This window comes from Saccopteryx bilineata, chromosome 3, assembly GCF_036850765.1.
Source record: "Saccopteryx bilineata isolate mSacBil1 chromosome 3, mSacBil1_pri_phased_curated, whole genome shotgun sequence".
NCBI classification, from domain to species: domain Eukaryota; kingdom Metazoa; phylum Chordata; class Mammalia; order Chiroptera; family Emballonuridae; genus Saccopteryx; species Saccopteryx bilineata.
The window spans coordinates 71,373,664-71,391,924 of record NC_089492.1 but is presented as its reverse complement, the minus strand read 5'-3'; the positions used below and the strand labels follow the sequence as shown (position 1 = coordinate 71,391,924).

The 18,261-nt window shown below is 41.0% G+C and overlaps 1 protein-coding gene across 3 annotated transcripts in view; it reads left to right on the top strand.

Moving 5' to 3' along the window:
* The window catches only part of JPH1 (junctophilin 1), an 86,866-nt gene that overhangs the window by 46,966 nt on the left and 21,639 nt on the right, over nt 1-18,261 (top strand). For all 3 annotated transcript variants that reach the window (XM_066266342.1, XM_066266340.1, XM_066266341.1), the window contains exon 3: nt 16,128-16,246. In XM_066266342.1, coding sequence (XP_066122439.1) covers nt 16,128-16,246 — 119 coding nt within the window. The remainder of the gene's footprint in view (nt 1-16,127; nt 16,247-18,261) is intronic.

The following is an 18,261-nucleotide window of genomic DNA, read 5'->3' as shown; positions in this document are numbered from 1 at the left end:
GAATGAAAAAGGTGTGTTCCAGAAATTAACTTCAGACTTTGTGAACCAAGGTGCAGAAGCGGTTTTCTGAAACCAAACTGGCACCAGAGAAAAGTTTTAGCAAGTAAATTGCAAGAAGTTATTTATTATATTAAAAGATGTCACTTGTGGTGATTTCTTAGTGTGTACAGGCCTCTCTCTCAGACCAGCATCTGAACCTTATGCATTTCACGTTGCCGTGAAAGATCCCTCTGTGAGCTGCTGTTGCTGTGACGTCTCAGAAAACCTTGCAGAGGAATTGAATGCTTACAACGGAGTGTTGTCAGCAGGGTCGTCGGCCAGAGAGAAACTGAAGGGCAAAAGCAGTTTTCATGTCACCACCAGCATTGCAGGGGGCTCTGAGCAAGATAGGGGCGGGGGTGTGCAGTATAAATATAAGTAGGGGAAGAAAAATGAGCACGAGGCTCAGAATTAAGTAGAATTAATTATGTGTGTCCAGAGTAGCAAATAATTTAAAAGGATTTCTAGACATTTATGAGTTCTTCTGTTGAAGTTTTTATTCAAGGTAGAAAACCGTAGGAAAGACTATGAAATGAGGACTTAGACACCATGGAAAAGCTGTCGCGATAGACAGGCCCGCGGTGCTTATTTCAAGGAACCAAATTCAAATGTGATCTGAAACCTGAAGAAGCGTCCATGGGAAGACAGAGAAAGGTGGGACACCCGTGACATTGGTAAGAGCTCCTAATAGCAGTCAGAAGCCAGCAGCCGGCCGCTCACCAGCCTCGGGCTTCGGGCTCTGTCTCCTGCTCCTTGTCTTGCACGGAAATAGGCTTCTTAACTCACTCTGTGGAACAAATGTCATTTTCCAGAGCATTCCAGCCCCTCCCTGCAGGACATTGGCCTCGCACACACTCCTCAAGGAATGGAGGCCTCGGCAAGATGTGCTTATTCTTTTATTTTTTTCCCCCAATGTATTTTTAAAATGAGACCCAGACCTCTTTTTTTTGCCACATGGAAGTGAGCTTTATTTATATGTGTTTATTGCACTCATCCCCCAACCCTCCACCCTTTGGCAAACATCAGGTTGTTCTCTATTATCTATGGTTCTGTTTCTATTTTGTTTATTCATTTGCTTTATTTCTTTCAAATTCCACATATAGGTAAATTAATACGGTATTTGTCTTTCTCTGTTGGGCTTATTTCTCTTAGCATAATACCCTCTAGGTCCATCTATGTTGTTACAAATAGCAAGATATTATTCTTTTTTATTGCTGTGTAATAGTCCATTATATAGGTAGGTGTGCATGTGTGTGTGTGTATCACATCTTGATCCATTCATCTTTCAGTGGACACCTAGGTTGCTTTCATATCATGGCTATTGTGAATAACGCTGCAATGAACATAGCAGTGCATATATCTTTTTTAATTAGTGTTTTTGTTTTCTTCAAATAAATATCCAGAATGGAATTGCTGGGTTGTATGACATCTCTAGTTTTAATTTTGTTTTTTGTGAAATCTCTATACTGTTTTCCATAGTGGCTGCATCAATTTTCAATCTCACCAACCCTTTCCTCTAACTCTTCACCAACACGTTATTTGTTGATTTATTGATGATAGCCATTCTGACAGATGTGAGGTGATATCTCATTGTGGGTTTTATTTGCATTTCCCTTATGATTAGTGATGTTGAGCATCTTTTTATATGTCTATTGGCCATCCCTATGGGTAAATATCTATTCAGGTTCTCTGATGATTGTTTAATTAGACTGTTGTCTTTTTGGTGGTAAGTTGTATGAGTTCCTTACATATTTTGGGTATTAAATATATACTTGTGGGATGTATCATTGCCAAGTATCTGCTACTATTCAGTAGATTGTCTTTCTGTTTCTTGATGGTTTCCTTTGCTATGCAAAACTTTTTGTTTGATATAATCCCATTTGTTTATTTTTTTTTCTTTTGTTGCTGCTTAAGGAGACCTATACAAAAAAATATTTCTAAGACCCACGTCACAGAGTTTACTGCTTACATTTTCTTCTAGAAGTTTTACAGTTTCAGGTCTTACATTTAAGTTTTTATCTGTTATGAGTTTATTTTTATTTACGATATAAGAAAGTAGTCCAGTTTTGTGTTTTGCATGTATCTGTTCAGTTTTCCCAGTACCACTTACCTTCAACGAGACTATCTTTACCCCATTGTATATCCTTGCCTCCTTTATCATGTACTAATTGACCATACAAGTGAATATCTACTTCTGGGCTCTCTATTCTGTCCCATTGATGTACATATCTATTTTTATGCCATTACCACACTATTTTGATTATTGTAACTTTGTAGTATAGTTTGAAATCAGAGAATGTGATACCTGCTACTTTTTTTCCCCTCAAGGTTTCTTTGACTATTCAGGGTCTTTCATGGTTTCATACAAATTTTAGAGTTATTCTAGTTCTGAGAAGAATGCCACTGGTACTTTAATAAAGATTACATTGAATCTTACATTGGTTTAGGTAATAAGGACATTTTTAAAAGGTTAATAGTTTCAACCCATGAGTGTGGTATATCCTTTTGTTATTTTGTATTCTCTTCAGATTTTTTCTTCAGTGTTCTATAGTTTTCAGAGTATAGTTCTTTCACCTCTTTTAGTTAAGTTTATTCCTAGGTATTTTGTGCTTTTCAATACAATCATAAATAGGATTGTTTTCTTCATTTCTCCTCTGATTGTTTACAACAGATTTTTGTATGTTGACTTTGTATCCTGCAACTTTACTGAATTCACTTATTCTACTAGTTTTTGGTGGAATTTTTAGTGTTTTCTGTATGTAGTATCATATCACTGGCAAATAGAGTTTTATTTCTTCATTTTCTATTTGGTTGCTTTTATTTCTTTTTCTTGTCTGATTGATGTGGCTAGGACTTTGGATACTATGTTGAGAAGTGGTGATGGTGGTCATCCTTCTCATGTTCCTTATCTTAAAGGAAAAACTCTGAGCTTATTACCATTGAGTATGATATTTGTTGTGGGTTTGTCATATATAACTTTTATTATGTTAACATGTATTTATTTCAACCAACTTTGTTGAGAGTTTTAATCATAAAAGGATGTTGAATTTTGTCAAATGCTTTTTCTGCCTCTATTGAGATGAACATATAATTTTTATTCTTCATTTTATTGATACAATGTAACAGATTGATTTACAGCTGTTGAACCATCCTTGCATCCTGGGATAAATCCCACTTGGTCACATTGTATGGTCTTTTTAATGTATTGTTAAATTCTGTTTGCTAATATTTTGTTGAGAATCTTTGTATCTATGTTAAGGATATTGGCCTGTAATTTTCTTTTCTTTTTTTTAATGTTTTTGTCTGGTTTTAGTATCAGGGTAATGCTGGCTTTGCAAAACGAGTTTGGAAGTATTTCTTCTGCTTCAGTGTTTTGAAATAGTTTAAGAAGGAAGGATGGGCTTGTTCTAGATACTGTGATTGATTCTCCTGCTCCTCTCCTTTCCTTAATGTCACTCACATCTTCTGGGTAACTGGTCAACCCAAAACAACTCCACTTGAAGCTGTGAAAAGGTCTTCTGTGCCCCGTTTCATTCATGCCAGAACATGTGAAGTCTCACACTCTATCATGTCTACTGCAGCATCGTTTGGGTTCAAAATTATATGTATATATAGATACATTTTACAGGTTTCTATCAGAATTCTAGAGAACCTCTCATGGCTCCAGGTTTCTCTGTTTTAAGTGCAAGAGTATTTTCATGTTCATACTTCAGAGAGCTCAGAGCAGCCATAGGCGAGGGCACACCCTTTTTCAGGCAAATCTGTTGTCATTTTGGTAGATGCTATGATTGTATTGAAAAGGAAGGAAGAGCTGTTTCCAGCACTTGTGTCTCTGGCTAAAACAGAGCATATTCAGGAAACAGAACTTGGAAAGTGTAGCCCGATGCTCAGAGGTAGACCTGGCAGTCTCCGGGGCAGCTGTGAGAAACCAGCAAAGCAGCGGGACCTTGGAGCCCACACAGGACAACTCTGAGCCACAGGAGCGCAGGCTTTGGTTTGGCAGGTAACTCTCTCTGCCCCTCCTGTGTTCAGCCTGACGTTCTGTTCCCCCAGTTACAAGAGAGCAATCAGTAGATTTTGAATTCTTGGGCCACTAGAGACATTCTTACCTTAGTGTCAGCCACATACCCCTTGTTTAGGGGGGAGGGTGCAGTGTTCCCTTTCCACGTGGAATTCTTCTGGAAATTCTTTGGACTGAGTGTGGATCTCAGATTGGTGAGGACTAGTTCCATTCCTGCTAATGCATCTGTCACTGAGGAATGGAGTCATGGAAGACAGACCCTGCATTCCCCAGTGGCTGCAGCAGGCATCTGTCCATCCTGCCAGTAGGCATGTGTCCCAGGCCCCAGAGTCAATTAATTCTACCATGAAGAAAAACAGAGGTGAAAAGTTCATCAAAATGTGTCCAGAGTAGATACCCAGGCAGACAACAGGCTCCTGTTCAAGGGAATTCCAAGTATTATAAGCACCGTAAGGATGGACTGTTGAAGCAGATCACTGAAAATCTGTCAGGACCAGAAGGAAAATTTCCTTCCCTATTTGTTTCTGCCTGCATTTTCCTCAAGTGTCCTTGGGTAAGCTCTTATTCTATCTTTTGACTATTGAGATGAAAATTTTCTGTTCTCGGTTTAACACAGCAAATGCTAAAAACAGGTAAAATCACAACAAATTTTTTTGAGATTCTCATTAGGAAAAGAAGAAAACTTTAAGAATTCAGTAAAAACTGGGTGATCTTCTGATTGTTCCTTTTAAATTTGGAGGTGTTAGTTACTAATTTGGTCATTTGGGGAAGGAGCCTGTGAGTTGGATGAATCTGCAGTATTTTTAAAACCACCTAAAAATGTTCTGCTGAAGAATAACCTTGAAGATCAACAAATCTTTAGTCTTCAGGAAGATGTCTTCTAAGCTGTGCTATTTCATTTGAATGTCAGCCAAAACTGGTTTTAAAAAAAAATATGTAGGAGATGAAAGCTGAAAATTTGCATTTTTCAATGGGAATTGTAAATCTATTAAAATTAAAGAACTGAATAGAGAAATAAAGAGGGCTGTAGACTCAAAGAGAAAGCATGAATATAAGAAGATGGAACTATGGCTATGAATGAATTTTTATAATAGGAAAAAAAGTGCTGATGAAATCATTAAGTGACAGAATGTTTGTTAAAGCAAAATCTAGAAGAAAGTAATGCAGAAGTCTCTCTTCACAGCGAAGTCACCCAGCTTTACCCTAAAGGTTAGGAGACCTGAGTCCTGCCCGTTCCTCCCACTGAATTGCTGTGGGACTTTGACTATGTTCCTTAGCCTCTCTGAGTGTCAAATTCCTATGGAAAGAAAAGTAATTGACCACAAGGGAGGGAACATGTGGGCAGCCCTTCCATTCCTAATTGTGATATTTACTCTGGTGAAGCAGAACTTCTAAGAGTCACGTCCTCAAAACCAGAAGATTACCATAAATCAGAACAATCCTCTGTGCTCATTAGGTTATATCCCCCCATATCTGTTGCAGCAAAAGACGAATGATTGAAAGTAGAAACAGTCAAGGACTTCTTAATTGAACTATTGAGTGATTTCTCATTATAGCCCAGGCATGAAATAAATGGAGGTTATAGTGGAATTACAATTTCTACAAGGAAACACAAAGTGAACAAAACTAGATTGCTGAGAATAACTATATCCTACTCTATTGGCATTTCTCACAAAGCCGTCCTCTCCTAAACTCAACAACTTCCAAATGTGCACATTGAATGTGATGGAGCGTAAGAGGCAGGATGGGTTTGCGTTGCCAGCCCCAAGCAAGTTCCTGTGCAGACTGTTCAGCATCGAATGCCCAAAAGAGAAATAGTTTTTTATTGCTCACCATTTAAGCACATCTAGACAGGAGGACCAAGGGTACTGGTAAACTAGTAGATTCGAGACTTCTAGAGCCTTTTTTTTTATGATGATGTTAATTTATTCTTAATTGTTTATAATTTCTGCGATTTATTGTTATTGAGGTATAACTGACGTACATTGCATTCATTTCAGGTATACAAGCTAATGATTTGATCTTTGTGCCTTTTGTGAAATGATCACCACCATAAGTCCAGTTAACCTCTGTCGCCGTACATAGTTACAGAATTTTTTAAAAACCATTTTTGGAAATATAAGATAGAAAATGGGTATTTTATTACCTCAGAGAATGTGTTTCAACTGTGAGTTGGATGAGTTTTAAAGGATTTCTGAAGAGTGAGTGGTATTTGCTTAATTTTTTTTTAATGTATAAGGATTTATACAATGGTGAGTGTGAGCACCACAGAGCAGGCATTCAGTGGGCTTCACAGCTAAGAGCAGAGTAGGCCCACCTCACTTGAGCACCAATCGCTGCCATGATGCGTTTTAACCATTAGATGGTCTGACACTGCTCTAATTATTAGTCATACTTTAATTTGTGCTCATAACGGACTGTTGGTAAAGGACAAGAAGCATAACAACAGTGGTGTGCAAATAAAAACAGCCTTGACCTGATCATGTTTGTCCCTGTTATCCAGAAGTTCTTCTCAGGTACCCAATGTAGCAAAGTTCTAATCAGGCACATCCAGATGTTTCTGTTCCAGCAGAAAATGTAGTCATGATTCCAGCTGGCTTCATTTATAGAACATGTGTTAATTGTAAAATAATTTGATACCACCCCCACACCTTTTTGTTACCAAAAGCCTGCTTAGCCAGTCATTTGAACTAAAGAAATACCCTTTAGTAGTAAGCCAAAGTTGTCAGAATAGGGCAACTAGTTTCTAGAGTTTGTCATGGGAAAGACTAAGCCTTAATCAATTAAAAACTAATTAATTAACCTGAAAATATACTAATAGACTTTTCAGTTATCAGATTGCCTCCCCATTTTTCACTTGATCCTAACCTAAGCCTTTCTACTGCCTCTGGTCCAGAGTCCACAGCTGGCCATGTGCCCTTACTTGCTCTGTGGTGGGGACATCTCCATGTTCCTCACTTGAGTCTCTAACCTGCATCAACACCACCTCATACCTCTCCCACTTCTCCCAGAATGAGAGCCCTACTAGAGAATGGGGCAGAATCATACCTCAAGTCAGGTCCTCTTTGTCCCATCCAGCAATTCTAATGCTCCTTTCTGTCATTCCATAGGACTTTTATACAGTGCTGATTCTAAATCTTCACCTCTTTAAGTGCCAGATTCTTCCTCTCAGCCCTCAGTTTCAGCAGAAGATTAATAATGGCCATTTATTTATGAACTACCCTATTAGTGCTAAGTCCGTCATATAAATCAGTTCTGATGCAGAAAAATTCTGTAAGATGGTATCCCTGTTTGACAGGTAAGGAAATTAGTGGCATCCAGTATGTGATCAACTAGGAATTAAACCCAGGTCTATCTCGTTCTGAAGCCTATAGCTTTCTCCATCTTTTTCAAGCTTAATATCCTTCAAATAGCCTTAAAACGTTGGGTCAACCCATCACTGTTTTTAAATTTTTTTCCCATTTCCTTTCTTTTGCTTCCTCTAGGACCTGACTCCCGACAGTTGTCACCTTCTCAAAGCTTCTTCATTTTCCTCTGTCCTCTGGGCATCTTTCTCCCCAATTTCCACAGGATCAACTCTTGTTTTCTTAAGCTACAAGTAAAATGTCTTTTCCCTTGTCCCAGTTAATCCTTCTGGTTGCTGTCCAAATTTCCTCCTTCCTTTCTGGGTCAGAAGTCTCTAGTATGTGGCCGACACCTGCTTCCTCTACTTCCTCTGCCCTTTTCCTTGCCGACCCCCTTCCGTCTGGCTCCTGCAGTGGCCTTTGGGTCAGAATTGCCCTATCGAAGCTTCTTAGCAAATTCGGCAGCCCCTACCACCCCCCAGCTTCTCCGGCACTTGGAAAGATTGACAGGCTACCCCTTCCTCAGTTTCTAACCACATATGTCACAGTGACTGCTACCTTAGGAAAGGGACAAATTCCGATCTGACCCACTTACCTCCTGAGATCTTGGATAAATTTATCCAAGAATAAGAACTTTGAATGGTTCTATCAGCAGTCCACCTTCCATCTGTACCCTGCTGCCCTTCAGTTCACATATGTCCTTCACCAAGTCCCATGGGCACTTCTGCCTCTGTCTTCAGTCCTTTGTTTTTGAACTCACTCACTAGATGGGTCCATCCGCCTATCATAATCTTGTTCTCTGTGATCATGATGCCCACCTTCCTGTGTCTAACCCTGATCTTTACTTTGCATTGCAGCCCTATGAATGCCTGAGTCATGTAGGAAATATCCTACTCGTCTAACACTGAACTTGTCATCACCTTCAGACCATCTTCCATTGCCACCTGCACCACTTCTATCTGTAGCAAAGCCATTCATCTGGAAACCAAGTTAGAAGTCTTGGGGTTTTCTTTTATTATTTCTCTCCTTCTTACCTATTTCTCCATTCTACTAGTATTTGTTGAGGACAGCTTCTTTATGACAGCCGGGCTTTATGTTAAGAGCTGGCCACGCAGACCTAGAGGCTGCCTCTGGGTTTTAAGGTTCTGCCAGTTACTCCCTCATTACATCCTCTGGTTATTCCTTTCCTTACAGCTCTCCCCCTCGCGACCTGCATGCCCTGGCTGGGATACCTACAGCTTCTCAGCTGAGAGCCCAACCTTTGGCCTTTTCTCCTCACATACTCTGGACACATAGGATGCTCTAACAGTACTTGTATGTCAGTAACTGTGTTTTCTTTCATTTTAAAAACACACATAGCCTATTACAGTTCAGCAGTGTTAAGTGCATTCACAGTGTCATGCAATCACTCTCCAGAACTTTTCCACTTTGCACAACTAAAACTCTACACCCATTAAGTAGTAACTCCTCATTCACCCTCCCCATTCCCTGGCAAACCTCCTTCTACTTTCAACTCTGTGAATATGACTCTTCTTGGTACTCATATGAATGGAGTTCTACAAGCTTGTTGTTTTACAACTGGCTTATTTCACTAAGCATATTGTCCTCATGGTTTAACCATGTTGAAACAGGTGTCAGGATTTCCTTACTTTTTAAGTTTGAATAATATCCCATGTACGTATAATTATGGACCATTTATTTTATTGATTTTAAAGAGAGGAAGGGAGAGAGAGAGACAGGAACATTGATCTATTCCTGTATGTATCCTGACCAGGGATTGAACTGACAACCTCTGTGCTTCAGGTTGATGCTCTAACCAACTGAGCTATCTGGCCAGGGCGCATTTAACATCGGGATACGTTCTGAGAAGTGTGTTGTTAGGTGATTCCGTGGTCGTGTGAACATCAAAGAGTACACTTAACTCAAATCTAGGTGGTCTAGGCTACTACTGTATTTGTACGGGTGTGCTTCTATACACCAGTCAGCACAGTAGGTTTGTTTACACCAGCACCACCACAAATGTGAGTAAGGTGTTTTGCTACAGTGTTAACAATAGCTAAGGTCACTAGACCATAGGAAATTTTTAGCTCCATTGTAATCTTACAGGATCACCGTCGTGTATGTGGTTCATCATAGACCAAAAACATTGTTTATATGGCATGTGATGGTATACACCACATTTTGTTCATCTGTTCATTCACTAATGGACACAAGCTGTTTCCACCTATGACTATTGTGAATGATGCTTCCTGAGCATGGGTGTAGAGATATCTTTCTGAGACTCTGCTTTCACTTCTTTTTGGTATATACCCAGGAATAGAATTGGCAGACCATATGGTAATCCTATTTTTAATTTTTGAGGACCCACCATACCAGTTTCTATAACAGCTGAAACATTTCACATTCTCACCAACTGCACAAAGGTTCCTTTTTCTCCATATCCTCACCAACACTTGTTATTTTCTATGTTTTTTTCATAGTAACCAACCTAATAGATGTAATGTAGTATCTCATTGTGGTTTTGGTTTGCATTTTCCTTCATATAAGTGATGTTGAGATTTTTTTCACATGTTTATTGGCCATTTGTATGTCACCATTGCAGAAATGTCAAGTCAATGTATATATGTATGTATATGTATGTATATGTATATGCATGCATGTATATTCTGCATACTAACTCATTGTCAGATATATGGTCAGTATATAGTTTCTCCCATTCAGTGGGATGCAGGTGATTCTATTTCAAAGTGAAGTTTTAATCTTAGTTAGCAATAATGTTTTTGAATTTCAGGATTACCCTCATTAAAAAGCACTTTTGTCTAAAAATTATTTCAAGAATAAAACATTTCTTAAATTTTTTTACATTGATTTTTCTCAGTGCATAAACTACATGCAAAAGTAAATTTTAGATAAATGTGATAAAACTCAGAATAAAATCAAAAGAGCCAGTTATTTGCAAATTTCAACTAAGGATTAGAAATGTGCTTTCGACCTACCAAGCCAGAGAATATAGTTTATTAAGTTTGATCAAATTTTAGGGAATAAAGTCTGTAAAGTACTGAAAAATAAAGACTTACTTTCCAAGCTTGAAAATGTTCTGGATATAGAAAAAAGTCCTATTCAGGAAGTTGACCAGTAGGTTCGGCCATCCCCAAGTTATTACGTATTTCCCTGAGCATTAACACACTGTGAGAGGCTAGAGTTCGGAAAACAGAGAGCTTTATTGAGCCAGTTGGGTTTTTTTTCTTCAATATCCTGCCAGTTTCCAAAAAGGATTTGCAAGGGTATTAATGATGAGTCACACATACAGTAGCATTCCTGACGTTGGGGAATGTTAAGAGCCATGTACTTAGGGAAGATAACCGCGCACATAGGTTGAGGGTCAATTCGCTCCAACTTTCCTGATAGCTTTAACAAAAAGAAAAAGTATGTAGTTCTTTTATCTGATACAAGGAAGTGCACCAGCTTATATCAGAGGCCAACTTTTTTCTGGCACTAAACTTTAGGAGGACTGTCTCACCTAGATCTTTATAAATATGACAGGGATACATACGGTGAACCACATTTTACAAAAGGCATATAAACATCCTTCATATGAATCTTGGTTCCTCCTGTCTCCCCTTGATGAAAAGCCATGGGTGTAATATGAATTATGATTCTGTTAAGACATGCTATGATGAATACTGTGGTTTAACTTTTGATCTCCTGGACAAGGATTGTGTGTGGCCTGCACTGGCCTTAGCCTAGTCTCTGAGTATCAGTTCTTTCAAAACCTGCATCATCCAACCTCTGCAAGTTTGGGCCTTTGGAAGATCAAATGCCAAACTTTAGTGGGGATCTCAAGCCCCTTAGTTAACATCTTATGTCTAAATAACTTGATGTCACTTGAAAGTTTACATTTTATATCTAAGTAACTTTCATCTCACGAGAAAGTAAGACATAAACCCCTGACCTGGTGAGAAAGGAAAATGTTTACTGATTATACAACATGTTTTTAACCCTGACCTGAGACTTCTGTCTTGAAGTACTATTCTAGGTCCTGTCTTTAAAAAAAAAGCAACCCGCCTGACCTGTGGTGGCGCAGTGGATAAAGCGTCGACCTGGAATGCTGAGGTTGCCGGTTCAAAACCCTGGGCTTGCCTGGTCAAGGCACATATGGGAGTTGATGCTTCCTGCTCCTCCCTTCTCTCTCTCTCATTCTCTCTCTCTCTCTTTCTCTCTCTCTCCTTCCTAAAAATGAATAAATAAAGTCTTTAAAAAAATTTTTTTTAATTTAAATAAAAGCAACCCTGAGAGAAAATTAACATTCAAGAATGAATAAATGTAAAGATTGCCTCATAAGAAGTGGTCTTCCCAACCCAAATTAACTGAGGATGGAGCTTTAGCAGCATTATTGCCCTTTCTAGACTAAAATCGTTATCAGCTAAGTCAGTGAGTAGATGTGTAACAGATTGGAAGTTAGAAACTGGGACAGACATCTAAGGGACCCCGTGTACCATAGCAGGAAGAGTATGTCCTGAGCCTTGCTAGTCAGTCTTATCAGAGGGGCAAATCCAGCTTGAAAGGCCATTTCTTACAGATACAGTGACGTAGAAATCAGGCATCTGTTTTTTGGCTGAGATTTGTGGAGCCATCTAGATTTTGTTACTCTTGGGAACATTCCTTGCTTAACAGAACTGATTTCTTTAAAAGGGCTACAACTGTATGCACAAAATCACTGGTTTTCATAAATCTAGGTCTCTCAGAAATGAATAATGTCACAGACTAAAAGGATGGCTTACGGGTCACTTTTTTTTTTTTTTTTTTTGCATTTTCTTAACCATGATACCATAATCCAGGAAAGAATTTGGACTATTGTCAGGCATTTTCAAGAGAGCCAGAAGGGAAATGGAGTGATCAGCAGCAAGGAGAAAAGCAGGGATGCCCTCGGTCTTTACAGTGATCTAGTGAGATGTGACCAGGACAGGCACAGTGACAAGAACGAGAAATGGTTGGATGGGGGATATATTTTGTAGAAGTGCCAACTGGATTTGCCGACAGTGGAGGTGGCATGTGAGAGAAAGGGAGGCATCGGGGATGACTCGGAGGGTTTTGGTGTTGCTATCAACTGAGTTTTAGATTCTTATGTGCAGTCACTCTTGCTAATAATTTTTTTTTAACTAGTTGGATGTCAAAGCATATCAACATACAAACCTTGAAGAAAACCGATGACAGCCTTTGCCGCCATCGAAGAGTCAGATCAGTAAACTGACTTCAGCTTCATGTATAACAAATTTTAGAAGACATCAAGTTTTTTAGAAGCAGCTTGTGATTAGGAAGAGAAATGTATAAAAAGTAGAGGTAGCAAAATATATCTATAAATATTGTATGCAGCTTCACCGTGCTCAGAATCATTATTCTTTCTAAGTTAAAGTCGTTATCAGCTATGTCAGTGAATAAAAGATTGAAAGTTAGCAGTTGGGACTCAGTTGTGAGAGGCCAACATCTTCCCTTAGCTGGGCATGTCCAGTGTATTGTTTGTATACTTCTTTCTTTGGTAAAAGAATTATTATGTTTAAAAAATATTGGGAAAGCCACATTATTTTGTTCTGAGTAAGATGATATGAAATGCTATTTCAAAATAATCTTTAAAGGGAAAAACTCAGATTTTTATAAAACTACTGATTGGAAACGTAAGTTGTAAGTTCTTAAGGACCTGTGATGCCAGATGTTCAGAAGTTGCGCATTGCCTGTTGTGGCCGTTCACAAGCGACCTTTGTGGGGCGCCTGTCCAGGAGGGGGGCCCTGAGCTGCGGTGAGCTTATTCAGCTGCCCAGGTGTCTGTGTCTCTACACTCCTACAGAGTAACTCTCTAAAGCTAAAATGTCGGTTTCTTTAGAAAAATATGACCCTAAAAGAAAGTCAACAGCAAGTGCCTGAGAGAAGTTGCTTTCCATTTAACTTTTGAGTATGTTTTATGGGAGGAAGTGTATGTGATGGTGGTATTTGGAGACTATGAGAGTCAGATTTATGGATGTGAGCCATCTTCTGACTGAGGGAAAGGTCTTGAGCATGTGTGCCCCTTCTGTGTGCGTTTTCCTGTGACCAGCTCCAGCAGCAGGGCATCCGTTGTGAGTCATTTGAGCTCATCTCCCCAGACTGACCTGCCTGAACTCCCATCCCCCATCCCATGGACAATGGCATGTCTTAACCAGCTGGCTGATGAAAGTAATCGTGTGTTACTCTGGAGTGGAGCCCAGGATTTGAACACATGAATTCACTAACAAGCCAGGGTCAAGCCCCGATTTCCCCCCAGGCATAATCTAGATTTATCAGTGATCTGGCCACACAAAGCTGGTGGAGACAGCACAGCGTGGGTTTTTATTGTCCCCTACTTCTTTTGATCAGATCCAGGTTTGAAAAGCTCCCAAGCAGACCTCTGGTTTCAGGGTCAAATGTGGCTTGTGCTCACCTCACCACCTGTAGTATGGGAGCGTGGACACAGGGACAGGCACTAGAAAGAAGGGTCCCCTCCCTGTGTGATCTTAAAGGAAGGAGCAAGTAAAACAGGAAAGGGTTAAGGCTTCACTGATGCTCTGCTTCCAAAATACATTTGCAGAAAGGTTAAGCTGTCTTTGTCCGTGTTCTACTTTTGCATATTGTTAAGTGGCAGAAATAATACAACCGTTTTCTTTGACTCTGTGGTGGTGGATTGTAGTTGTATCAGAATACGTTGTTGGTCCTTGAGTTTCATAAATTTGTCATTGAAGGGCTAGCAGGGTTTATTACTCTTATGGTCTCATTAATGATGATGCCTAGACATAACTAGGCTCTAGCTAAGCCTGGCAGATAACATGAAAAATAATTCTGGGGGAAAGGACTGGAGATTCTGAGAAATGGAAAGAACCTAACAGAGCCCTCCCTGCCACCCCCACCCCACCCCCATGCTCAGGCAGCACAGGTGGGACAGAAGGAGCTCCTGCACCTGTGGTGGCTGCCCTGAGGGAGTGACGAAGCTGCTTGTTTAGGGATATGTCCTACTAAGCGTCTGGATTTTATCTTCATTTCATGATACCCTTTCCACAGAGATCATCTAAAATGTCATCTAGGAACCAGAAATAACAATTTTAATGAGTGGACATCGATCCACTCCTTTTTAATTAATATATTTTATTTTCTAGAGCCATACCTACAGAAAAATCAAGGAGAGAGTATAGCAAGTTCCCTATCCCTCCTCCTCCCATACCCAGTTTCCCCTGTTGGTAATGTCTTGCATTAGTGGGTACATTTGGTACAGTTGTTGGACCTATAGTGATACATTAGTATGAACTAAATTCACATGGTTTCCATTAGGGTTCAGTCTTTTTACTGCTTAGTGGGCTTTGACAAATGCAAAATGTTGTGTAGCCCCAATCACAAATGACACATAAGATAGTTTTACCACCCTAAATATCCCATGATCCACCTGTTCACCCCTCACCCACTTCCATCCTGGACACTTGGCAACCACTGATCTTTCTACTGTTTCTCTAGTTTTGTCAATCCATTTGTGTATAATAACGACTCAGCTGTTTCTAAGGAAGCATCATTCATTCCAGCTGAGCCCCCAATAAATACTACGCATTGGGCATAGAGCCAAGGGCCAGAACTTTAAAACCCCAGTCTTGATGAAGCTTGTGTCTAGCCCATCAAGCCTCCAGGCCGTAAATAGGAGGAAAACGGCCCCGGGAGACAGGCAGGATGAGAGGACATAGTGGGAGAAAGTAACTGGAGAATGGGGCCTCCTGCCAGTTAGCCCCGTGTTCTCAGGTCAGCCTCACCTTCCTGCCTCTCCTCCCCAGAGTCCTGTCTGCAGGCCTTCTCCAGCTGCCCAGCAGGTTTCTCTCTTCCAAGATCAGCAAGGGCACAGTGCCATCACTCAGCTCCTCTCTCTGAAATGAGTCTCAGCACAGTTTAGACTTAAGTTTTTATTAGTAGTTATCTGTAGCCCTGCTCATGAGCCTGGTGCTCATGACATAGAATAGAAAGTTTACAAAGTTTTAAGAAATAAGCGCTTGTCATCATTGTGGAAGTACTAACTGGACGAAGTCTTCTCCTTTTGAAGTGGATGACTGAAAATTGGTCACACCCTCTTGTGGAGCAGGCAGAAATCAAATCAACAGATCCCTGTTGTTACCCTAGAAGTGCCAGTGTCTGCCCTCCTGCCTTCTCCCAGCCCTAGTGATCTGGGAACAAGAGGTCTCAGGGAGGGGGGATGGGCCCACGAGAGGCAGAAGACTTAAAGGGATCCATTTCCTCCTCTCTGCCTGTCTGTTTTTTGTTTGTTTACCCAAGAAAAGCGCTTAAAGAAGAGCTACTTTACCAGCATAGCACTGGACAGACCATTCTGAATCAAATTCCACCATAGGAATTAAACCCACAAACACCATGTGGACGGATAAGGCTCTTAATTCTACTCTCCATGGGCTGGGAGAGGAAGGGTGGCCAGAGTCAGCAGGAGACTGTCCGGTGGGTGTTGCATCACGTGCTCGTCCTTCATGTCTGAAGGATTGAGGCGTTTTATTGGTAGTTCTGTGTGCGATGTCTTCACTGAAACGTTGCAGCCAGAGGACCATAAGACTTGCTGGTGCAGGTGCAGAGCAAGATCACAATTAGCATTTCTTTTCAGCTGCCGCCAGTTTTGCTTGTCCGCGTGTCATTAACAAGGTGCCACCCTGATTACTGGCCCTCTGTGTCCCCTGCAGGACCGCACACGCCAGAGCCAAAGCCGATGCCGCCGACCAGGCCGCGCTGGCTGCCCGCCAGGAGTGCGACATTGCGAGAGCGGTGGCCAGAGAGCTGTCGCCGGACTTCTACCAACCAGGTAAGACTGGGTGGCCCCGTCTGTGCTTCACAAATCCCAGAAATACTAGAAAGCAAGTGGGAGCAGAGTTAGAAATAGCCAAAGTCTGAGGTTAGCACTGGAGATTTGGTTTATTCCCCAGGGCACCTCCCTACTCCCGGCAACAACCTTTGAGCTGACAGCAGTAAAGGAGATGGGAATTCAGAAGAAGTATCTGATTCTAAAACGGCGTGTGATTATTAGTGACCCCGGCAGGATCTGTAACAAGTACCCCCAAATCAGAGGCAGTGACCGAAGAGCCAATACAAAGTGTATTTTTTATAAATATACCTGAACTACAGACAACTTTCAGGAATGTGGTGGGAGGAGGGATAGAAGCATACCACTTAAAGACAGGTTACACTGCAGAGCTTGACTTGACCCTGTGTGTCATAATGGAAAGAGTGAAAGTGACAACCTCAGAAAATAAAAATCAGTCCTAATTACCTGCATCTGAAGTGTTATAAAATAGCAATAAGCAAATTTTGCAGTAGGTTTAAATATTGAAGTTACTTCCTAGCGGTTCCCAACTAGACCACCTCCACCCTTTTGTGTAGTATACTGGTGTTAATAAAATGGCAATAGCCATTGATATGTATGTTTCTCCCTTGTTTTGTAAACATCTTTCTGGTGATAGATTGAGGGTTCAATAATTTCTGGGTGAGGAGACCACAAATGTTCTAAATTTCTAAATATCGAAATTTTCACTGTATTTTTGTGGTAGAGACTTTTTCCACATTGGTGTCTATTAACTCAAGCTGGATAACTAGTGCCCCATACAACATATGTGTACAAATCACATTTGGTTCTAGTGGAGGGGACTGAGCATCGCTGTGACTCAGTAAACGAGCTAAGTCAGAGTGAATAGAAGAGCCATGTGAAAGCCAGAAGGTGGGCTGTAACGAAGGACAGAGGAAAGAGAAGGAGATGGTATGGTGACTCATTTTCCTGCAAAGAATGGAGGCATAAAAGGCCAGGTTAGGAAGACTCAGTTTTCACAAGGGAGAGGGTGGGGCGAGGCCCAGTCCCATTGAGTGCTGGAGTTGTCACAGAGTGAGTGACTCCTGTGAGAGTTCACGGTGGGCAGTCGGTGATAATGGTGTCTTCCTTTGCATGCATCGTTATGTTAAACCTCTGGCTGAGATGGAAATCACTTAATACATATGTGTATTTTGTCAGGAAAGGGAAACTTTCTAATTTTCACGGTGACCTCTGGTGGGAAGAAACTGTCCACTGGCGTGGCGTGAACTTCCTTCCGTGGTATCTGGGTACATTGGCGAGCGACCTATTAAGGTAGGAGAGCTGGGACCCAGGGTCAGCTCTCACATACCCAGGAGGGACTGTCACATTCCTCCCTGTGGTGCTGACATTGTCAGGAGACCACACCACTTCTCCAGTCAGCACTGATCGAGCTGCTTTGAGAGCAAACAAACTTCCTATTGTTGTCTGCAGATGGTAATTTTTGGATTCTGTTGTCAGTGTGTTGGGGAATGCAGTCCCTATAGATTTCTATTGTGTTACCTAGAGGTAAATGATACTGAAGGTTATCTCAGTTTCCCAGACTAAATGGTTCTAAAAGCCTTTTATGGTGTAAAAGTATTTGAGGGAGAAAAAATATTGTGGGAAAATGTAATTCCACCCTTTCTGAGTGAAAACAGCCTCCTGGAAGTGTTGTGGGTCAGTAATGAATACATTCCGGTAGCAGGGGATGACAACAACAGCTCTGTTTGAGACCAGAGCTTGGGGAAGTGGGGGTGCTGCATCCCCTCTGACCTCCAGCCAGCACTTCCTTCGGCCACCTCGAGAAAGTCTCTTCTGTGCCGAGTGTCATTGACCCTCTTCGCCAAGCATAACTCATGCTTTCCCTTCCGTGTTACAGGGTGAGCAAATCAGACATGTCTAAAAGGGTGTTCAAGTACTTGGGCTGCTGGTTTAATTCATGTATCTCAGATACAAATGTTTTCATGGTTGGGCTTGTGTGTGTGTTGGGCGGAGTT